This window comes from Rissa tridactyla, chromosome 19 (genome assembly GCF_028500815.1).
Source record: "Rissa tridactyla isolate bRisTri1 chromosome 19, bRisTri1.patW.cur.20221130, whole genome shotgun sequence".
Taxonomy (NCBI): Eukaryota; Metazoa; Chordata; class Aves; order Charadriiformes; family Laridae; genus Rissa; species Rissa tridactyla.
The window spans coordinates 3213819-3237318 of record NC_071484.1 but is presented as its reverse complement, the minus strand read 5'-3'; the positions used below and the strand labels follow the sequence as shown (position 1 = coordinate 3237318).

General features: G+C 56.1%; 1 protein-coding gene across 4 annotated transcripts in view; it reads left to right on the top strand.

The window, feature by feature from the left end:
* Window positions 1–21103, top strand: part of SCN4A (sodium voltage-gated channel alpha subunit 4) — a 49443-nt gene extending 28340 nt beyond the window's left edge. For all 4 annotated transcript variants that reach the window (XM_054224530.1, XM_054224527.1, XM_054224528.1 and 1 more), the window contains 12 exons: window positions 252–608; window positions 3705–4133; window positions 8402–8531; window positions 8845–8999; window positions 10240–10413; window positions 10971–11093; window positions 11355–11633; window positions 13573–13626; window positions 15479–15616; window positions 16507–16611; window positions 17357–17627; window positions 18089–21103. In XM_054224530.1, the coding sequence (XP_054080505.1) occupies window positions 252–608; window positions 3705–4133; window positions 8402–8531; window positions 8845–8999; window positions 10240–10413; window positions 10971–11093; window positions 11355–11633; window positions 13573–13626; window positions 15479–15616; window positions 16507–16611; window positions 17357–17627; window positions 18089–19281 (3408 nt within the window). In that variant the 3' untranslated portion in view covers window positions 19282–21103. The remainder of the gene's footprint in view (window positions 1–251; window positions 609–3704; window positions 4134–8401; window positions 8532–8844; window positions 9000–10239; window positions 10414–10970; window positions 11094–11354; window positions 11634–13572; window positions 13627–15478; window positions 15617–16506; window positions 16612–17356; window positions 17628–18088) is intronic.
* The last annotated feature ends 2397 nt before the right edge of the window (window positions 21104–23500 follow it).

Genomic DNA, 23500 nt, shown 5'->3' with positions numbered 1-23500 from the left:
GAGAATGGCTTGTTCAACCTCCTTTACGGCGGTCACCAACTTGCGCCCTGTTAAAGATAACGCTGGCAGTTGAGCTAAATATTTAGGGAAGTCGGAATCTGTGCTCTTTGCAAAGCAGTTGGGTGTTTAATCTCTCCTGCCTTAATAAAACTGCCACGTGGAGGCCTAATCCCAGCTTCGCAGCCTTGCTGTCACCTTGTGGCAACGAAAGCCCCAGACAAATCAACGCCTTGTTTCCTTGCTCCTTGTAGCTGAGGGTTTTCAAGCTCGCCAAGTCCTGGCCCACCCTCAACATGCTCATCAAGATCATCGGTAACTCGGTGGGCGCCCTGGGGAACCTCACACTGGTGCTGGCCATCATCGTCTTCATCTTCGCCGTGGTGGGGATGCAGCTCTTTGGGAAGAGCTACATAGAATGCGTGTGCAAGATCTCCCTCGACTGCACGCTGCCCCGCTGGCACATGAACGACTTCTTCCACTCCTTCCTCATCGTCTTCCGCATCCTCTGCGGGGAGTGGATCGAGACCATGTGGGACTGCATGGAGGTGGCCGGCCAGACCATGTGCCTCATCGTTTTCATGATGGTCATGGTCATTGGGAACCTCGTGGTGAGTGTTGGAGCTGGGGTGGACCCTCAGTGAGAGTGGGGGGTGAGGATGGAGGGTGTCATGGGGTGGGGACACCTCCAGCCCTCTCTCTCTGACCAATGCTTTCCAGCTCAGCTCATCTACAGGGCTACGCCTCTAGGCATGGTCTTGTCGGAGCTGTACAGAAGCACGGGCGAAGGGCTTGTCCTCCCTCCTGGAGACCCGGAGGGGATGTGCCGTGCGCTCAGCTCTGTGTAAAGCAGGGTAAGGAGCAATTTCTGAGGGACCTTCAGCTGAAACCAGATCAGGAAGGAACAGAAGGGGAAACTGAGGCGGGGAAAATTTAAGAACGGGCTTTAGGCAGAGGCAGGAGCAACTCCGGGACAAAAGAGAGCTCATCTTCGAGCTGCCCTTTCTTCATGTGGCTTTTCAGGCTTTCCTCCCCTGTTTCCCCTCTCTCCTGCGATGAGGAATGGAGGTGGCGTTATATCCGGCTCGCCCCGGGGCTGGCCCTTTCCTCCTGGGTGTATTTAGGAGCAGACCCCTCCAGAAGGCTTTTGCAGACCCCCAGCATCCCTAATCCTCCCCGCGGTCCAGGTGGCATCCCGGGGATGCACGACCCCTCCGCGGCCCACGGCTCCTTCCCCCAGGTCCTGGTGAACCCCTGCTCACCGTCACCCTCCTCCCTCCCTGCCCCGTGCCCTCCCCGCTAACCCGAGCCGCTCGCTGCCCGCGCTGCAGGTCTGCAAGTTCCAGGCGAGCGTGAAATCCTTTCTAAACTTGGTAACCCTCTCGCTGGCGGCTTTGAAGCTTGTTTTCCAGGCTGCGTGGGCCCTTCTTAAGGAGCAAGGCAGGGGAGGGAAGCGCGGTGGCTTGCCGAATCGCTCCTATTACTTGCCGGGGTTGTGTAAGCCCTTTGGAATTTGCTTTGAAACCTATCTGGGAGCTGCTGACGCTTCTCGGGTAGCTGCTCCAGCCCCGAGGCTGGCACAGCCCTCCAGTGGGGTGAAGGCAGCCCCATGGGGAAACCCAGACCCTCCCCATGGCTCGGGTGAGGGGTAGGGCAGCTTAGAGTGTCCCCCTTCGAGGGTAGAAAGTCGGGATTTGGGTGCTGCTTGGCTTCACTGGCTCACGTCAGGCATCTGGGGCTTCGAACTGGCCCCCCCGTAGCAGCGCGGAGAGCTGCGCTGGCTGCAGACCTCACCCTGGGGTGTCCTGGGGTCTGGGCAGACGTGGGGGCATCACCTCGCGGTGGGGAGCAGCACGACGTGCCCCCGCCCCGGGGCCGCCCGTCACCCCGGCACTCACCAACGGCTTGGAACGCTGCCGTTCAAGGGGGAAGATGCTCATTTGAATTGCGATGCCGAAATGGGGTTAAAATCACCCGTAAGCAGCAGGAGCATCGCCAGGATGGTCTGCAGGGGATGCAGGTGCTTAGAGACTGGGAATCGCAGCTGGGGCTCCCTGGCAACCCTCCCCAAAAGGGCTCCCGGAGAGTTTTCCTCTTCCGAAGCCAGTTTTTGGAGTAGGACAGCCCACCCACCCCTCCAGGAGACTTTCCTGGAGACGATACGGGGGCAGCACGATTTTCAGCTGGTGGGGTCAGAGGCAGCCCTCACTGAGATTGCACCCCAGCTTTCCGGGCAAGCTTTGCAGCTCCTTCCATGGCCTGTGCTGCTGCACGGGGTTCATTGGAAGCTAAGTAGAGAAACAGGACGCGCAACCACCTACAGAGCCGTCTCTGCCCTCTTCATCCCCCCTGCCAGCCTCTCCTGGCTGTGTCTCCGGTATTTCCGAGTGCTGGAGCCTGTCCCGCACAACCTCCCGAGCATCCCGGCCGCAGGGCGGTGTGTGTTTCTCCCTACTTCCCCTGCCCGAGGAATAAGGCGACGGCTCGTCGTCCTTTGCTGTTAATGACACTTTGAGCATTTCCTTTGGGGGTTATTAAGGGAAAAGGGAGGAAGTCAGTCGGGTGACAAGGTAACGGACGCCTGTCCACAAAAGCCAGAGCCAACGGCAACTATTAGCTGTAATTGGTACTTAACGTTAAGTATTAAACTGATGGGATAGTAGGGATTTATTTAAAGATGCGATTTAAGTCGTATGGTATGAGCCATGTAAAAACAGCAGTGACCTTGGATAGCAGCTAATTCCCGTCTCAGATACGCTGCTGGCACAAAAAGGCACAAACATCAACAGCTGTGGGCTTGGCCCATCGGCCGCTCCGCACAGCGAGAGCCTGTCTGGGTGCTGCCAATGCTCCCCTACCCCGGGGAGAGCCCATCCCACTCCTCTCCTCGTGAGCTGCTCCAGCTTTCTGGCATGCAGCGAGTCCACCCATGCCAGGCGGGGCCACGGTGGGGTCCAGTCACGTTTTGGGCATGGTGAAGTAGGAGAGATCTGGGGGAAGGAGAGGAGAGCCTGTGCTTGGAGAGATATAGAGCGTTTGCATCCCGTGAGCTGACTTGTGCTGAGATGAAATAGCACTTTCCGCGGAACAGAGTGGTCTCTGGGAGAAAGGGACGAGGTTATGGCTGTGGCTCAGGCTCCTACGTGGCTCCAGGGTGTTGGAGACCCTCAGGACCTTGCCGGGCATCTGAGCTACCAGAGCCAACAAAGAGGAGAGGAAGAATTGCATCTGGGAGGACAATAAGCAGGAGATTTCTCCCTGGGAAGAGAGGGAGTCACATCCCTCTGGGTGGTGAGGAGAAGCACCATAGGCTTGGGGGGAGTCCCACGTGGGGACCAGCCAGGCCAAGTTCTCCAAAAGACCAAAGGGAGGGACCTGTTGATGCACCCACAGGGGAGGTGGCTTGAGAGGGGCCGAAGCGATGACTGGCATCACTTCCAAACGGATCAGCAGGACCCAAGAAGCTGGAGGTGACAGTGAGGGCATCACAGCCCAGGGCGGAGGGAGGAGGACCATGTCCGCATCCTCCAGGAGATGTGGTTGGCACCTCTGTAGTCCCCACAGCTGGGCGATGGGAGGAGGGAGTCCCACACCACGGTCAACGAAGGGGTCTTCTCCATGGCCATGGCTGGTCCACTTTGCTCCAGCCTACAGGGATGACATTGGTGCCGAATATCAGTGTTGGTATTTGCTTTTGTCCCCTCCAGGTGCTGAACCTGTTCTTAGCTTTGCTGCTGAGCTCCTTCAGTGCCGACAGCCTGGCGGCATCTGACGACGACGGAGAGATGAACAATTTGCAGATCGCTATTGGCAGGATCACCAAGGGGATCGACTTTGTAAAGGCCTCTCTCCTGATGCTGCTCCGCAGGCTGTGGAAGGGGAAGAAGGTGGCCCCGGAGGAAGAGCAAGAGCACAGTAAGAAGGACAACTCTGTGCTCAACCACGTGGACGCTGGCCAGGACCTCAAGTTGGAGTACTTGGACGGAGTCGCTGGCAAAGAGCATTTTTTCATGGATGAACTGGACCACATGAATTTCATTAACAACCCCAACCTGACGGTGCAAGTCCCCATCGCCTCGGAGGAGTCTGACCTCTATGAGGAGACGAGCACCCAGTCCGACACCGAAGATATCAAGGTAAGAAAGGCGGGTGGAAGGGTTTCAACCCAAAAAACCGGGACTGACCCGTTCTTGCTGTGCTGCCCCAAAAACGATGGCTGGGTTTGGTTATTTCTAGCTTTTCCACAACGTGTGGCGTGGGCCGAACGTGGGGTTTTCCAACCTGGCATTTCCCAGTGTAAGCTGGATGTGGGGCGGGGGGGTGCCCAAGCAGGGGTTTAGCCTGGTTTGGGTCAGTCTATGGGGTTATTGCGAGTGCCAAGGGGACCCACAGCACCACAGGGCTGGTGCAAGGGTCAAAGCGCTCAGTTTGGGGTTAAAGATGTTCCAGAGGAATTTGATGCTGGGAAATCTGCTGATGGCACTAACATTGGATCCACTGCTAATGCCTCAGAAAACATCATCGGGGTGGGGGCGGGGGGGGGGGAGCATGAAACCAGATGGAGGAGCTTAGCACAAGCGAACATGAAGCAATGCATTTCGGATCCAAAGCCGACGAGACATCTGATGTTGGCACCGCTGTGTCGAGGCGCGGAGAGGACTGTCAGGGCTCGTGGGACACCGATGGCCTCGGTGCTCGGGGAGACGCGAGACAAGACGCTCAGGAAGACCTGAGTGGGCACAAAAAGGAGGGTGATGGTCTGGGGCGGGGCGGGGGGGGCGGAATTGCTGTTCATAACGTGGTCGCACCGAGGTCCTGGGGAAATGCAGGGCAGCAGGGACGCTGTGGTGGAGAGAAGCAGCCGCAGCAATCTGGAAAGGGGTTTTGTAGGAATAATAGGACACCTCTGACCTGGGGGTTTGTCATCGCTATCGATGGCAAATGTGTCTGCTCAAGGAGCTGAGGAGCCTTTGGGAAGCTCTGTCCCAGCCGGTCCTGCTCGGGGTGCCACGCTGGGGCGGAAGGCAGGGGTGCAGTTTGGGGGGCGATCCCGACTGTGATTGCCCAGGGACCCCAATGCAGGGCTGGAAACTGAACCAGGACCCTCAAAACCCCAGAGCCACCCACCTCCCTCCCCGTCTGGCGGGCTCCTTGCAGCTCCGCACAGCACCAGGGACCCGGCGTCGCTTGGGGCACGGTGCAAGAAGAGGGGACAATCCTGATTATCCATTTATTTTTTGGTTTTAGCTGGGAAAACAGGGCATTTGCAGCAGTTGGGGCCGCAGGGGGAAGACGGCAGGAGCGGCCGCGGCTGGCTGTGACCCGTTGCAAACGTACTGCTTGCTGTGCTCAGAGGGGACAAACTTGCCCGGAGGACCTTGGGCGAGGGACCGGGGCAAGGGCAGTTGCTGTTGTCGTTCCCCGCGGCGTTGCCAGCAGGAGGGCTGAGAGTTGGCGTTTTTCCCAAAAATTTTTCCTGCTACGAGTCCAGTCCAGCAGCACTAATCCCGAGTACACCCAGGCCGTGCTGCAGCACACTGGGCGTGCGGTCACACCGATCGTAGAATCGCAGAATGGTTTGGTTTGGAAGGGACCTCAAAGCCCACCCAGTGCCACCCCCTGCCCTGGGCAGGGACACCTCCCACCAGCCCAGGTTGCTCCAAGCCCCGTCCAACCTGGCATCGGATGCTAATGCCAACCCGGCCACCACAGGGGGACGCATCCTGCCCGGTCTGTGGGGTCCCCACGGACCTCAGTTCCCCGCCAGCGTGATGTCCTTCCTGGCGGATGGGGGAAAAACCTCAGCATGAGACTACGGGACACGTCCCGACGTGGCTCCAGCGCTATGGGGCTGTGTTCAGCTGACATCTAGCGGCACCTGCTCCAACACCCTCCATGGAGATCATATTTTGCGAGCCGCCCGTGGCTGCTCAGCACGTGCAGGGGGCAAACACCGTCCCTCAACCACTAAATACCAGTTCACCCCGTCATCGCTGCTGCTTTTGGTGGCTAAATTCAGTGGAATGTTGATGAAGGTGCCAAGCCAGGGGGTGGGGGGTGCGTTAACAACCCGGCGACGGCCTGGGTGGGCAGCGGGCCGGCGGTCATCGCGTGAAAAGATCATTAGAAACCAGGTGCTAATTGGTGGGAGCCCTGAGCGGGTCCTCGGGGAGGATTGCTGCTCGCTGGCCCTGCTCACATGCCGTCGCTTATCTCCAGATGGAGCCAGAGCCCGGCACACCACCTCGCGCCGGGGACGTGGGCCGCTGGTGACTCTGGCAAACTGGGGTTTTTTCTCCCGATGGGCTGCTCAGAAAAGGCTGATAAATGCTCCCCGGCTTCCAGAGCAGCTCCTTTCCCAGGCAAAGACATTTTTCAGGGTGAAATAATAACGGCGGGGTGATGGCCGCTCTCCTCGAGCGCTTTTGCGTGTCTGACGGTTGATTTGGGTTTTGCACCGTGAAGCACCGAGGGGGTGACGGGAACGGCCGCGAAAAGAGTCCGTGCTGTGGCTCGGGGCTCTTCCTGGGGGCTTTTTGCCCTCACACCCCCCTGCTGCCGGGCAGGGTGATGTCACCTGAGATGCTCTGGGCTGTGCATATCACAGGAGTATCGTCAAGCGCTGTGAATTTTGGGGTCACGGGGTGAGCGTGGGTGTGCAGAGCCTGAATGCCGGTGCTTGGCGCTGGCAAGGACGGGGAAAGCCCTGGATTTGGGTGGAAACACCCAGCCCCCAGGCTGGAGGTGCCGTAGCAGGTGTGTGATGGAAATTGCCCTGCAAACCTGCCGGTCGCAGGCGCGTGGGCGCTCAGAAGCCCCCGGAGATGGGGTTTGGGGACCACGCGGTGGGACCAGCACAGTTATCCCTGTCCCCCCTCCTCAAGAGGACCTGCCCTGGGCACCTTTCCCCTGTTCTCCGGCGCAGCTGGCCTGGTTCGTCCCCACCTCGTGCCTTTGCAAGGCTTGTCCTGGAGACAGATGGTTTCCGTGTGTCCTTCCCTGGGGTCACAGCTTGCCTGGCTCCGTGCCGAGGTCTCCTAATCCCTCCGTCCCGCCCCAGCCCCGGCAGAGGGTGACCCCAATGCTCCTGCAGAGCCGCCAGCCGACGGCTCGTGCCACCGCTACCGCTGTGTCCTTCTCTGCGTGGTAATGTGTCCCCAGCGTGCAGTAGCGCGGCTGCAAGGCTCCCCCAAAGCAATGTCTTCTACTGACGTGGCTGTGGCCCCTGAAGCTGCAGGCAACAACGGTGCCTCAAACTACCCCAGGGGGTCTCCCCTGGCTTGTTGGAGGTCGGGGAAGCTGCTTTATTCAGTACTGAAAGCACTGGCAACCCTGGGGGAGGACTGGACATTGGAGATGTCCCAAGATCTTCAGGTTCCCACTTGAGATGTCCAGGTCCACCCAAGATCCACCCAAGATCTTCAGGTTCCCACTTGCTCCCAGGTAGGACAGGCAGCTTTGGGGATCTGCTCTTTCCTCAAGTGCCACAGAGAGTCTTCTCGGAAAGCCATTAAAAAAAAAAAAAAAAGGGGGGGGGGGGAGGGGGAGGAGAAAAAAATTCCAAAGGCCTTGCCAAGGTTTTCTCTCGTTATCAGCCCCTCCGGGCTTTGCTGAGTGGTGTCTGGGAAGCCAGCCAAGCTGAGCTGTGGTGCAGGATGGAGCCGGTGAGAGATATTTGGGATGCAGGTTTTGAACTTGGATGAACCTCAGCCTAAAAGCCCTTCGGCACAAGCCAAGCCAGCGGGAATTGAGAGACGTGCCATGGTGGCCACCCAGCTTTCTGCAGGTCTCCTTGTACCAAAGGGTGTTTGGCAGAGAATTTCTTAGACAGAGGAGGAGGAGGAGGAGGTGAGAAAATCAGCCAGAGGTGATGGTACAAGTGGATGGGAGAACGATTTGCTGTGCTGGGAGGAATCACAGAATCACGAATGGTTTCGGGTTGGAAGGGACCTTAAAGAGCATCTAGTCCCAACCCCCCTGCCCTGGGCAGGGACACCTCCCACCAGCCCAGGTTGCTCCAAGCCCCGTCCAACCTGGCCTTGAACCCCTCCAGGGATGGGGCAGCCACAGCTTCTCTGGGTGACCTGTTCCAGCGCCTCACCACCCAAGGAAGGCTGGAGTCAGGGGACCTTTTGCTCCTCTGAACCTGGATGAAAAGCAAAGCTTGTGCAAGCTCGTGTACCAACGATCCTTCAAGGCTTGCAGCCCTGGGCAATTCAGAAGATTCACTCTGGGCTGCGTTTTCGTAGGCAAGGGACTAAGATCAGCCTTCAAGAGAGGGGGTCCCACCAGCTGGCTCCCACGGTGGGGGCAGGAGGAGGTGGAGGATGGCTGGAGGCAGCCGCAGCCCAGGAGCATCCCTTCCTCAGGGCAGCCCGGCCTGAATCCTCCTCTCCCTTTGCAGAAACCCCTCCCCGGCGACAACGCCTCCTCCCTGTGCAGCACCGTGGATTACAAGCCCCCGCAGCCGGAGGAGGAGGAGGTGGCAGAAGAGGCTGAGGACAGCAACGAGCCCGAGGAGTGCTTCACCGAAGGTGAGGGACCGAGCGGGGCGGGGGACCCCGTGGAGAGGGGGAGGTGGGTATGGAGGGGCCGTTGCCAACTAATCCTTGCAGCATAACGACCCCCAGGCTCACTTAGCTCAGCCCAAACTCCAAATCCTCCTCTACTACCAGGGAGATGGTCCCCGTGGGGTCCCCTCTTGCGTGCACACCCTCAAACCCAGCAGGGTCCTGCTCCAACCCTCGTCTAGGAGGGTTTGAAAAGACAATAAAAGCACGAATAGTCTCATGTTGGTGGAAATGCCCTGGCCAGGAGGTAACCTACAGCTCTTTACCCCGTCCCCAGCCTGTGTGAAGAGGTTTCCCTGCCTCTACGTGGACGTCACCAGCGATCGAGGGAAGGTGTGGTGGAACCTCCGGAAAACCTGCTTCCGCATCGTGGAGCACGACTGGTTCGAGACCTTCATCGTCTTCATGATCCTCCTCAGCAGTGGGGCGCTGGTAGGTCCCACCTTTTGCCCTGTCCCCTTTGCTCTGCGGCAGCTCCCCAGGAGCTGGGGAGCCCAGGAACGCGGGCAGAGCCCAGGCAGCAGCACCAAAGGCTCTGGACATCACCTGGTTGGTTCCTGCGCGAAATAACACAGCTGTGGGCAGGTGTTTGATTTAAAACCCCATTTGGCTCAGGTCTGCCCCACGTACAGCCTTGCAAGGGGATCAAAACATCCTCCCCTTGCCCTCCAAGAGCCCTGCGTTGGTTCAGTCACCCCGCTACAGCCCTCCCCAGCCTCCATCGTGGGCTGTGGTCCACGGGCTCAAGGGGATGCAACCGCCTCCAGCCTCCCCTCCCGCTCTCGGCGTCAACCATGAACCATCTGCACCTTCTCTTTAGCTGTACGTGGATGGTTCCTCGTTTCACTGCCTCCGTTAACTGGCTGTCGGGAGGTGCTTTTCGAATAGTTCATGGTTATCATTTTGCTGTTCAAGCGCTTCCAGCCGCTGACGGGTGCACCCTCCACCCTCCCAGAACCTGGGCAGCCATTTACATCAAGATAATTAAAAAGCTGCGTCTTGGCCTGTTGGTCCTCTCTGAGTATTTGGGCTGGGTGTAACTCAGCTGCGCCTGTAAATACGCAGAGCTAATGGGGAGACAAGCTTCTCCGCCAAGTTCGGGGGGTAAAAAGAGAGGGAATGAGGACAGAGGGACCGAACTGGTTTTCAGACACACTTTATGTGTCTGCGTCGTGCTCTGCAGTGCAGTTTGGGGATGTCTGAGGTTGTAGCTAGTGCCGGAATCGAAAGTTATGCTAAAACAGCTGTGCAACACCTGGTCACCGTGCCCGTACCTCTGATTGTTTATGTTTTACGTGCCATGAGGATGTATCAGTAACCCTAAGCGCTCCTAAGAGCATTTTCAAAACTACCAGGGCATCCAAAGGTGCAAAGTTGGTGTCCTAGCTTTTGGCTTGTGCTCAGCCCGGTGGGAATGAGATGCAGCTGGACATTTGCTGCAGCGAAGCTTTGCTGTGGGACAAACACCGCTCTACAGAGCCAACAAGAGCTTACAAACAGGAGTTAGACCCCACGTTGATCAGGTGCGTCAGTAAATGTCACCTGTAGCTAGGCTCTCGACTTTTCAAGCGGCCCCAAGCCCAAGGAAACGCAGGCGTGGATGCGGCTGCACCGAGCTGTGCAGCGGGTCTAATGGAAGAATGACTGTCACGTAGCTCCATGCCTCTTCCAGGCTTTTGAGGACATCTACATTGAACAACGGAAGGTGATACGCACCATCCTGGAGTACGCCGACAAGGTCTTCTCCTACATCTTTGTCATCGAGATGTTGCTCAAGTGGGTGGCCTACGGCTTCAAGGTGTACTTCACCAACGCGTGGTGCTGGCTGGATTTCCTCATCGTCGACGTAAGTGTTGTCTGGTGAGCACCTCTGGAGCCATAGTTGGCCAAGGGATTTGGGAGCATTAGGGGATTGCAGCAGGCTGTTGGAAATGAGCCCACATTGTATTTTAAAGGACAATGGGGTGGCTGTGGAATGAGGGCTTAGACCATTGCTTAAAATAATGGTCCCCCACAGGAAGGGCCATTTCTTTCCTTCATTGCAGAAACCCTTTCAAAGCCTTTCTGTTTGACGCTCAAGCCAAGAACAAGCCCGTGCTGTTCTACCAGACCCCAGTAGAGATGGGAAGGGATACAGGGTCTCCCAAATGCTCCGTGGCACAACAGGCCATTCCACCTGGGCAGTATTTCTGTGTCCCTTGTCACCTCCACCCTAACACCCAAGAAGCAGGGACATCCGCCAGGTGGCTGGTCACCAGGAACCCAAGGACTCAATGCAAGTCCCTGTGTCCCAAGACAATGTCCACTGGCCTGAGGGAGTGCTGGGGAGGGAGGGAAGCGCAGGATCTGCGTGGACGCGTTTCAGTTGTGTTTCCATCTCATCCCTTGGGCTGCTCCTTCCAGGTTTCCCTTATCAGCCTGACAGCGAACTGGCTGGGATACTCTGAGCTGGGAGCCATCAAGTCCCTGCGGACGCTGAGGGCTCTGAGACCACTGCGTGCCCTGTCCAGATTTGAAGGCATGAGGGTAGGTGCCTCCCCTGTGTGCTGCTCGCTCTGACACGGCCGTGCACCGTGGTACCGTTCAGCAGTCACCTACACCAGGCACCCATCCCAGTTGGTTTTCAGGGGACTCTGGATCGGTGGGATCAATACTAAGGGATTTGGTCCAGTTTGAGCCCACTTGGTGCCGCTGGGGAGGGTAAGGCTGGGGCACAGGAACATGAAGGTCATCATTGCTAGCCTGGTTTCCTAGCCAGGTCCTCCAAGGTCTTTTCTCCCCTTGCAGGTGGTGGTGAATGCCTTGTTGGGCGCCATCCCCTCCATCATGAACGTCCTGTTGGTCTGCCTCATCTTCTGGTTGATATTCAGCATTATGGGGGTGAATCTCTTTGCGGGGAAGTACTACCGATGCGTCAACACCACCACAGGGGAGCTCTTTGACATCAGCGTGGTGAACAACAAGAGCGACTGCATGGCCCTCCTCCACACCAACGAGGTCCGATGGGTCAACGTCAAGGTCAACTTCGACAACGTTGGCTTGGGATACCTCTCCTTGCTGCAGGTGGTACGTAACGAAAGCAGCTGCCATCCCTCCTCCATGCATCATCGTAGCAGGGCAGTGCAATTAGAATCATAGAATCGTCGAGGTTGGAAGAGACATTTCAGATCATTGAGTCCAACTGTTAACCCAACACTGCCAAACCCACCGCTGACCCATGTCCCTCAGCACCGCGTCTGCCTGGCTTTTAAATACCTCCAGGGATGGCAACTCCACCACTGCCCTGGGCAGCCTCTTCCAATGCTTGATAAACCTTTCGGTGAAGAATTTCTTCCTAATATCCATCCTAAACCTCCCCTGGCGCAACTTGAGGCCGTTTCCTCTCATCCCATCGCCTGTTCCTTGGGAGAAGAGACCGGCCCCCCCTGGCTACCCCCTCCTTTCAGGGAGCTGTAGAGAGCGAGAAGGTCTCCCCTCAGCCTTCTCTTCTCCAGGCTGAACACCCCCAGCTCCCTCAGCCGCTCCTCACAAGGCTTGTGCTCCAGACCCCTCACCAGCTCCACTGCCCTTCTCCGGACACGCTCCAGCACCTCAATGTCCCTCCTGTAGTGAGGAGACCTAAACTGGACACAGGCCTCGAGGTGGGGCCTCACCAGTGCCCAGTATGGGGGGATGGTCACTGCTCTAGTCGAATTAGCATGAGGGCTGAAGAAGTTCTTTACACTGAGGGTGGTGAGACACTGGCCCAGGTTGCCCAGAGAGGGGGTGGAGGCCCCATCCCTGGAGACATTCAAGGCCAGGCTGGATGAGGCTCTGAGCGACCTGATCTAGTTGAAGATGTCCCTGCTCACTGCAGGGGGTTGGACTAGATGGCCTTTGGAGGTCCCTTCCAACCCAACGCATTCTATGATTCTATGACGCCTAGATGGGGCGCCTTACTTGCTTCTTAGCTCCAAAATTGGTATTTAACACAAAAAACCCTGCAGCGCCAAGAAGGAAAGGGAGAGGGTTGGAAGATGGGTGGGGAAAGTGTCACCAGGGAACCGCTGCGGATGAGCGTAGGTAGCACCCAGCCTGGGGCTGCGAGAAGACCTCTGCAGAGCACAGGATGCAGGAGCCTTTGCCCCCTACCCATTCGAAAGGTTCGGTCTGCTCTCAGTCGCAGGCTGCAAGAGTTTTGCATGGGGAAGATGACGATTGGAAAAAGAGTGCGTGTGTCCGCTTGCAGGGCGGTGGGCGAACGCAGCCGTGCTTCCACCGAACCCACCGCAGCTGAGCCAGGCAAGCAGAAGAGGAACTGCTCACCCCTCATTTCAATAAAAATATAGGTGTGGGCTCTGTTATGGGGTGTGCTGGGGTCACTCCCAGCAGATCCAGGGGAACTGGCGGTTGCAGAATCGGAGCACGACACAAATTGACCGACCAGCTTTAAATTCAGCTTCCTCTTCAGATTTGTTGTTCCATCAGATTCAGGAAACAAGATGTTCAGGCTTTTTGTTTAACAAATCAGCAGCAAAAACCTGTAAAAGATGCGGTGTGCCCCCACCAGGGTCGGGATCCAGGTAGCAGAGGCAGCGATGCAGAAATTGGGGCTACGGAGGTGGCAGAGGTTGGGAGCAGGAGGAAGGCAGTCGGCTCCGGCACAGCTTTGCCACTGAGAAAATCCATTTTGTTTTTTTGGGGAGGAAAGAGTCCATTGCTTCTTCTCCCAGCCTGGTTCGCAGCAGTGTTTTGGGGAAGTCCTTGGTAACCTCAGCCACAGAACGGAGCTTGTGTGTGCACACACGCGTGTAAATCTCCGCATTTCTGTATCAGGGCATTTTCCTTGTGGATTCAACTCATGGTCCCTCTCCTGCTACTCCCACAGAGAAGCTGTAACTCCAGTAACATCAGCCCAGAGCTGAACCCCCAAACTAAACCCCAAACACGCACCCGTTGCCTTCCCCTCCCTCCCTCACCCCCAAATACCTCCCAGCGAATCTGTTCTTCTCCTCTGTCCCTGCAGGCGACCTTCAAAGGCTGGATGGACATCATGTACGCCGCCGTGGACTCACGCGAGGTGAGGGGACAAGCAGGGATGTCTCACAACCGGCACCAAGGATCACTCGTCCCACCGAGCCGGTTCCCCGGGCAGGCTGGGAGCAGAGTCCTGGGGCCGAGGAGATGCTCAGCACGGGCTGGGGATGGACCCCTCGGCCGCAGCAACCCGCCTGGCTCTGCCCATCCGGGCTGCCCGCATCCCACCCTTGGTTTCAGCTAGGACATGGGCTAAAGAGTGGAGAAACCTCCAAAACATCCCCCCTGCTGAGGTGCACAGCCCCAAAAAGGGCAGCCAGTTGTGTCCCTGTGCCGCTCGTGTCATTGTCACCTGCACCACAGCCACCATCCCAGCTGCACCCTGGCCCCCACACCGGGCTCCCACCTCACCCAGGCTACAGCTGCGGCTGAGCCCGTTCCTCTCGGCTTCACCTTCATGGTCCGAAATCCCTGCTCTGCCCCCACAGCTCCAACCTGGAGGGCTCATCCTTCACCCCGCAGTGACGCAGTGCCCCTCCATGTGCCCCTCCAGCTGGAAGAGCTTATCCCATCCTGGATAAAGTGCCTGGCTTGACTTGAGAAATAATCATAGAATCACAGAATGGTCAGAGGTGGAAGGGACCTTAAAGACCAGGTAGTTCCACCCCCTGCCCTGGGCAGGGACACCTCCCACCAGCCCAGGTTGCTCCAAGCCCCGTCCAACCTGGCCTTGAACCCCTCCAGGGATGGGGCAGCCACAGCTTCTCTGGGCAACCTGGGCCGGGGGCTCACCGCCCTCACAGCAAAGAATTTCTTCCTCAGATCTCATCTAAATCTCCCCTCTTCCAGTTTGAAGCATTACTCCTCATCCCATCACTACCTGCCCCTGTAAAAAGTCCCTCCCCAGCTTCCTTGTAGGCCCCCTAAATGGGTTATTTTATGTAGGCCCCCTAATAAACGGGTTATTAAAACAGCAGCCAACGTTTAACCTTTGGGTTAAATGGGTGACAAAAAAAAACAAAAAAAAAACAAAACCAAAAAAACAACGTTTTGAAGGGTCTTATGCTGGGGCTGTTTCTACTGGCATCCACCCCAAAAACCGTCCCCAGGCCAGCCCATGTGTGCACGCCCTGCCATGAGCCAGCGCAGAAGGGACTTCCTACCTTTCTCTAACCGAGCCACCTTGCCGGTGCCCCGCTGAGGGGGTCAGCCCCGCACACCCACGGGCCCGAACGTATTGTTTTCGTTGCCTTTTTTTAGCACCAGAAACAAGCCGCTCTGCTCGCCCCGGCTGCAGCTGCTGAGGCTCAGCGGAGGAGCTGCTTCCAGCTCCCTCTGAAAACGGCCTGGGCTCCTGCCTCCCCGGACACCTGGGGCAAAGCTGTTTCGGGAGAAAAACCGCTCCTTTCTGCCAAGAGCTATCCTCGGAATGAGGGAGGCTGGTTGTGACACCTTGGGATGTCTCCAGTCAAATGTAGAGCGGAATTAAGTGACGTTCCATGACGAGGAGCGTTTTCCCGGGCTGTGCCACCCCCGTGCGCTGGCGCGGCGTGAATTAAACCTCTTTTCCTTTCCCCTCTTGGCTATATTTCAGCCCTTGGAAAGCCGATTGTTGGGAAGAAACTCAAGTTTGCTCAATGGTATTGCCACACCTGGGCATCCTTTCCTACTCCCCAGCCCATGCCGTGGGATCAGGGGTCACCCGGCTGGTGTCACCTGGTTGTCCCTTCCCATGGCTGCTCCCACAGGGACCACTCAGCCCACGCAGCATCTGCCAAAGGTTTTGGAGCAGCGACCCCACAGCTGTGTCTGGATAGAGCGATCCCTTGTCCGGGGGTTTGGGGATATGCTTTCAGGAGACGGTTAGTCTCACGTTTCCCATCTCTCCTGGTCAGATTGAAGAGCAGCCGGTGTACGAGATCAACCTCTACATGTACATCTACTTTGTCATCTTCATCATCTTCGGTGCCTTCTTCACCCTGAACCTTTTCATTGGCGTCATCATCGACAACTTCAACCAGCAGAAGAAAAAGATAAGTATTTTCTGGGTGCTGCAGCCACTGTTGCCTCCTGGGCCGCTGGTCCAGGACAGAACCACAGAATGGCTGGGGTTGGAAGGGACCTTTGGAGATCGCCCAGTCCAAACCCCCTGCCAAAACAGGACAGAGGGGACCTGCACGGTTGTGGGGTGAGGAGACCAGGGCTTAGATGGACCCCAGGGTCCCTCTGCAACCCGAACTGCCGTTATCCATTAGTGAACAAGGAGTGCCGGGCAAACAGTAGCCAGGGATTTGTGTCCTGGCCATAGCATTTATAGAAGATTTCATTTATGGATGCAGAGGGAGGAGGAGGCGGGGGGACCCCCGTGTTCTCTCTTGCCTATGCCCCAGCAGGCACGGCTGTACGCCAGCGCTGTCACTTTTAGTCTCTTTTCCCACCCCGTGACCCTTTCTCACCGTTTTTCCATGCATCAAGGAAAGACTCAACTTCTGCTTTCAAGCCAGCAGCACGGCACTGACGCCCCTGGGCTGCCGGAGGCGGGGAGCAGGCGGAGGGTGGGTAACACGGAGCACATTGTTTGCGCCGAGCACGCTCTGAAGCTCACCAAGATGCTGCCAGCAGGATCCAACCAGCACGTAGGGGGTGAACCCCAGCAGGGCACGGGGTGCCCCGGTCCCTGCAGCATCTCACCTCTGCGGGAGGAAACCACAGCGCTGGGGTGTGCACCCATGGGTGCTGTGAGCTCGGGGAAGCAGTGTAGAAAAGGGCAAGCGGAGAGGAAGCAGGTTTCACTGAGTCAGTGCAGCGAGTAATGCCTGGTAGGAGCTTGGCTGGAGATGCTTGGTGGAAAGGAGCACGGTCAGAGATGCTCGGTAGAAAGAGGTGAGTCCCCCAAGACTAACAGAGGCGATTCCCTTTATACTTTGGAGGCAAAGACATCTTCATGACGGAAGAGCAGAAGAAATACTACAACGCCATGAAGAAGCTCGGCTCCAAGAAACCTCAGAAGCCCATCCCCAGGCCATCGGTATGTTGGGTTAATCACCCTGGAGTGCAGCAGGGAGGGAGCAGTTCATGCCACCAGCTGTCCCAAAGTGAATCAGAAGGGTCTAGGGAAGACCATTTGCCAGGGCAAGGAGCCAAATCCTGGCTCCCTGTCACCACTCTTCGGACGGGACCTTGCTAAGAGACGGGGCTGCCGGGAGAGGTTCCCATCAGGTGACATCCTTTGGGTCTGCTCTTCAGCCCCGGGGCTGCTGGCAAGGGCCAGGTGGGGGTTCACTTTTGCAGGGATTAGGGTTTTCTCCTATCTTGGCTCCCAGCTCCTCTCTCCAAGGGGGTTAGACTCCGGGAAAGCTCAGCTTTCAACGCTCCTAGAAGGGACGTTGGCCCAGCCAATACATACACGGTTGCGACTTGGGTTTGGTTTTGATAGATCTGCTCAAGTGAGGCCTTTCCATGTGTTTATTTTTGCCCTGACGCATTAGCTGTGGATATAATTAGAAAGCAACTGTCCCCTGTGCCTACACCTCCTGGCTGTGGTGTCACGGTGATGGTAATGGATTTCATCCTGAAAGGTGCTGGGTGTCCTCCTCCCACAGCTTTTGGGGCCACGAGACCTGTGTACTGGCCACAACCCTGAGGTTTTTTACGCTCTTTTAAATACGGTTCCTTCTTCTCTTTCTGTTGTGTCTTTTGTTTCGTGTGTGTCTGTCCCACGTTCCCACCTCACCTCTGGTTCCCCATCATCACGCACATGGCCCTCACGACAGAACAAGTTTCAAGGGATGGTGTTTGACTTTGTTACCAAGCAAGTGTTTGACATAACCATCATGATCCTGATTTGTCTTAACATGGTGACCATGATGGTCGAAACAGATGATCAAAGTGAACTCAAAACATCTGTCCTCTACAAGATAAACCTGGTCTTCATCGTCATCTTCACTGGAGAGTGTGTGCTCAAAATGTTTGCCTTGCGTTACTACTACTTCACTATTGGCTGGAACATCTTTGACTTTGTGGTGGTCATCCTCTCCATCTTAGGTGAGTCCTGCTGGTTCCACCAGTTCCTCGGGGGTCCCACTGGATAATGAAGAGTGGAAATGATCTAGCTGATCCACAGCCACCAAGCAGTCACCGGCCACCCCCTTACACCCACCCCTTGAGTAAGTCCAAGCCAACAGGACCCTGAGACAAGAGGGATGTGAGGCCACCCCATGCCACCAAGCTGGATGAGGGGCTGGGGATGTGTCTCGCTCCTCCTTGGTGTTGGGTTCCCCTTGTCTCTCAAACAGAGCAGCCAGCATTTAACCTTTGAGTCTGTGTTCAGAATTCATTTTTTTAATATGTTCCCTTTGCCACCAGAGGAGCAGAGAGCTGAGTGCCATCAGGGGTGGCCTCATCTCCGCCTATCTGCCCACTCTGACAGATGGAGTAGCTCCATATCACCTCCTCGTGTTGGCTGCAGAGCATGGCAAACTCACCTCTTCTTCATCCCTTCGCAGGTATCGTCCTCTCAGACATCATAGAGAAGTACTTCGTATCACCCACGCTCTTCAGGGTCATCAGGCTGGCAAGGATTGGTCGTGTTCTCCGGCTGATCCGAGGGGCGAAAGGCATCCGGACTCTCCTCTTTGCTCTGATGATGTCCCTGCCTGCCCTGTTCAACATCGGCCTCCTGCTTTTCCTTGTCATGTTCATCTACTCCATCTTCGGGATGTCCAACTTTGCCTATGTAAAGAAGGAGGCGGGGATCGATGACATCTTCAACTTTGAAACTTTTGGGAACAGCATCATCTGCCTCTTCCAGATCACCACGTCAGCGGGATGGGATGGCCTCCTCAGCCCCATCCTCAACAGCGGCCCCCCCGACTGTGACCCTGACCTGGAAAACCCTGGCAGTTCGGTAAAAGGGGACTGTGGCAACCCCTCCATCGGCATCTTCTTCTTCTGCAGCTACATCATCATTTCCTTTCTCATCGTGGTGAACATGTACATTGCCATCATCCTGGAGAATTTCAATGTGGCCACAGAGGAGAGCAGCGAACCCCTCTGTGAAGATGATTTTGAAATGTTTTATGAAACTTGGGAGAAGTTTGACCCAGACGCCACTCAGTTCATCGCGTACAGCACCTTATCTGACTTTGTAGACACCTTACAGGAGCCACTCAAAATTCCCAAGCCGAACAAGATCAAGCTAATCACCATGGATCTACCAATGGTTGCTGGGGACAAAATCCACTGCCTGGATATCCTCTTTGCCCTGACTAAGGAAGTGTTGGGAGACTCAGGAGAGATGGATGCCTTGAAGGCCACCATGGAGGAGAAGTTCATGGCCGCGAACCCCTCGAAGGTTTCCTATGAGCCCATCACCACCACTCTGAAAAGGAAACACGAGGAAGTCTGTGCTACAAAAATCCAGAGGGCTTTCCGGAGGTACCTCCTGAGGCGCTCGGTGAAGCAGGCATCCTACATGTACAGGCACAGTAAGGACGAGGAGGCCCTGAAAGAGGACGCACCCGAGAAGGAAGGTCTGATCGCCACCAAAATGCACGAGATGTATGGGCACGGTGGGACAGACGTGGAGACGGCCCCTGCCTTTGATCTTGCACCCGTTCCCAGCTCAGAGACTCGAGATGCTCCTGGCGAAGCAGAAGCGTGGGATAAGGAATGGGTGGTGAAGGAGTCGCTGGTATAACAGGAGGAGGCTTCCATCTCTCGCCCAGCCTGAAAAGACTTGATTTGTATCTCCTTTTCAAGAGCCCTTCCATAGACAGATCACTAGATCTTAGATATTGAGCTAATTTGAGATATTTCAAGGAGACACCTTAACTTTCGAAGCAGGATCTCTTACCGGTCCTGGTTTTTACAGCTCACTGCACTTGCAAAGAGTTTAATATTTTTATTATGAGAATGAAATGTGAAATCTATCGTTGGTGGAAGAGAAACACTTTAGTTTTGAAATGACGTCATCACGGTAACGATGTTTTTCAGACATTAACAAAGGAGGATGGCTGTCCTTTTGCTTAAAGTAATTATTTATTAATGTTATTTCACAATTAAGAGATTTTCTTGTACACTATCCTTCCAGAGTGCAGCCAAGCGGCCAGTGAAAGATGAGCCAAGTGAAATAATATTAAGGATAATTACAGAAAAAACAAAGTCTTCTGAACAAAAATCTCCAATGTCTTAAAGTAGCACCTTTCTTCTTGAATATTTGAATAAGCTTTATGGATTATTTTTTTGTTACATACAGAGAAAGTGCAATTAACGTCTTAAAGATTTGTTTGCATAGCCAAAACCAAAGCATCTGCAGATATGTTCTCAGGGTTAAATATCAGGTTTTAAAGGTCTCTGGATATGCATTGAAATCATAAATCATTCAGGTCTCCGCGGTACGAATGTAAATGGTATTTATATTCATGTTTCTTCACCGTTTTCCTCTTTCATCCAGATTTTGTGGCAGGAAAGGAATGGACAAAGGTCGGGTTTGGAGAACCTTTTCCGAGAACCCCCGGTCCCTGTAACAAAACCCTCTAGGGTTCCTTCAAGCCCCGCAGCGAGTGGAAACGTCCCGCTGGAGCGCTCCTGATTAGTGTTAATTAATGAGACGCATCCCCAGGGGGATCGGAGCGGGTCTTTGAACAGTCGTTCTTTGCAACGAGCTGCTTCAACGGGGTCCCTTAAATCCCATCGTCCACCAGGGGCCTTAACGCAGTGAATGCTCCCACCGGGGTGTAAATCCCAAAATACTGGGGCAGAGCATCCTTCCCTTGGCCGGGGCTCTGGAGATGACCCAGCAGGACATGCTGGGGCCAGGCAGGTCCTCACCAGGAACCCTCTCGGCAGAGGAGGGTTTTCCCAGGGAGAGGGGAAGGGTTTTACTGCTCTTTACCCAGGTGGAGGAAAGAAATTCAAGAAAAACAAGCAAAAGACCCCGAGTTCGTCTCTGGGCTGCCTTCTGCTTTTAGAAGGGGAAAAAAAAACCCAACCCTCTTGAGATCAAACCAAACATGAACCAAAACCTCTTCCAGTTAAAACAAGGGCTGCTTCTTGAAGCCAAATGGTCTGTCTTTCTTTTTTATTATTATTATTATTATAATTCTTTTTTTTTTTTTTTTTTCTTGGGCTGATGTTGGCGCTGAGCCGTTACGGATGCCCCATGTTCAGGCTGGCCAGGAGCGGTGCTGAGCTTGCTTGAGTCCACGTGCTGTCGTCGGCCAGGCGGCAGAGCCGGGGTCGCTCTGCTCATCCCGTAGCGTTGTGCTTTCGTTTCCGTGTCGCGTAGGGTGATGCTCCCTGGAACAGGAGCCTGAGCTACTTTCGATGGCGTTTGCCTGGGAAGCATCCGTGGCACGGCGGTTTCCAGCCCGGATTGTGGTTCACAATCGATGCTGCTTGTACGTACGTGTTGTCGGTGATGGAAAAAATGCCAAAGAGCAGGATTCGTGCGCGCTAAAGGCATTTTTCTTTGTACATTTCTTAAAATAAACAACCATAAATGGTCTATTATTATGATATTAGGTGCCTTGGTGTGTGTTAGGGTTTGCTGTGAGGGTGGTGAGCCCCCGGCCCAGGTTGCCCAGAGAAGCTGTGGCTGCCCCATCCCTGGAGGGGTTCAAGGCCAGGTTGGACGGGGCTTGGAGCAACCTGGGCTGGTGGGAGGTGTCCCTGCCCAGGGCAGGGGGTGGAACTACCTGGTCCTTAAGGTCCCTTCCACCTCTGACCATTCTGTGATTCTATGTTAGAGGGAGAAACGTTTACCCTGCCCCTGGGAGGGGTAAATGCCCCCCTGTCCCGCTTTGCTCCAGGGTAGATGTGGGGAGCCCTTTTGCATGGCTTTGGGTGGACCTGCCATCCTCAGCAGGACCTGGTGTTCCCATTCTGCACGAGAGCCCCCTTGGGCTGTCCCCCCTGGTGCCTCCAACCCAACCCAGACCCCAGAGCTTCTGCTCTGCTCATGAACAAGTCCCCTGGGGCCCTCGGTGCCTCACAGCAATGAGCCCCAACTCCAGGAGATGCTGCTGCAGGTTCAACCAAGGAGAGAAGTGGGCTTGGAGGAGGTGCAGAACCCCATGCCAGGCTCTGTGGGGCCAAACCTGCCCCACCGGCCACACGGGAGCAGTTCAGCATCATGGGGAGAAAGCAGCGGTGGGTGAAGGAGGTTTCTGCATCGATGTGTGGTTGGAGGAGGAGCCACCTCCGGGACCCGCTGACGTCCCCGAGGGCCACGGCATGGCCTCACCGCTGTATTTTTCCTCTGGTTGGAACAGCTCGTCCCAAGGCTGGCGTAATTCAAGTTGAGCATGGTGGTACCCACGCAGGCAGGGGGCTGGAGGGAGGAGGTGGTGTGACCCACTGTCCCCGTCAGTATGAAAGGACAGCGGTGAAACCCAAGCCCTGATGAATAGGAATGGGTTGGGGAAGGGCACAGCTGCCTGGCAGCGGCTCTGCTCTGCCCTGCCCACAGGGCACGGTCTGGCCATGAGCTGCGGGCTGGGGAGCCAGGGTGGCCCAGGGGAAGAGATGCTGGGGGACAGGACCCTGCCCTTGAGACCTCCAGCTCTCCCTACATCCCATGCCATGGGGTACTGCAAGCACAGGGGACTTCAAGGGTTGACCGAGCCCCTCTGGATGAGGTCTGCGTCTGTTTGACGGAGCCTGCAGACAATGCGGTGGGGTAATTTGGCCACCGTTGCTGCAAACCCTCTTTGGCTTGTGCCCTGCTCCTGTTTTTTGCCCCTTGGGGGTTCTGCAGGCACCTCCAGCATTGCTGCCTCGCTCTTCGCAGCTCCCACCTCCAACCCCAGGGCTTGACGACAATCCCTCCAGTGCTGGTTGAGCACAAGGGCATCCCCCATCACTTTTGCCTTGCCGGGATGTCACGACCAGGCTGTGCTTTTCCAGCAAGACCAGGGGTGCCAGCAGCGGGGACTCAGCCCCAACGTACAGCACCATGCACGGCACGACCTGCCCGCTCTGCCAGGAGAAGACACCTCTCCCATCACCTCTCTCTTCTCCTCCTGGGACCAGCCTTTCTCTGGAAACCTTTATCCCTCCTTTTTCTCGCTTCGCGTGCCCTCGCATACAAGGTGAGGCTCAGTTTGGTTCCCAGCAGCCGCCGGATGTTCAGAACCGGCAAAAAACCCCACCAAACCTGCAGAAGGTGAAGGTTTGGGAAGGCCCCCGGCAGAGCCACCGGGGCTCTGGGGACCAACACAACTGGCAAAAGTACCTGAAGGTGTTTTTCATATGGATTTACAGTTCAGTGCTCGCCCGCAGCTGGTAAAGCGCAGCCGCCGGAGGGCACAGCATGGAGGGAAACCATATTTCTGCATCAGAGCAGAGGGGGACAGAGCTCACCTTGGGGTACCACCTTGTGCTTCCCCAGGGAGTGGTTGTCTCCAAAGGACTCATGGAGAAGGGTGTCATGGCAATCAGGGCGGGCATGGCTGGCACCCAGGGAGGTGACACCTCGCTTTGGTCCTCCCTCTCCTCTTCTAGATTTCACCCGTCCCTGGACGGGCGGCTGCGGGGGCTCTTGGGGATGGGAACTGGGAGGACCATCCCCACTGCAGCCCTCAAGGAGCAGAGATGAGAAGCCCCACAAACACCCCTTCGTCCCACCTTGTTCCTGGCCCAAGTCTTGCAACTGGGCCAAGCATTAACCCCTGCACCCATCACCTGCAGGGCGAAACTGGGGAGGGGATCTTTACACTGAGGGTGGTGAGACACTGGCCCAGGTTGCCCAGAGAGGAGGTGGAGGCCCCATCCCTGGAGACATTCAAGGTCAGGCTGGATGAGGCTCTGAGCGACCTGATCTAGTTGAAGATGCCCCTGCTCACTGCAGGGGGTTGGACTAGATGGCCTTTAGAGGTCCCTTCCCACCCAACACGTTCTGCGATTCTATGATTCTA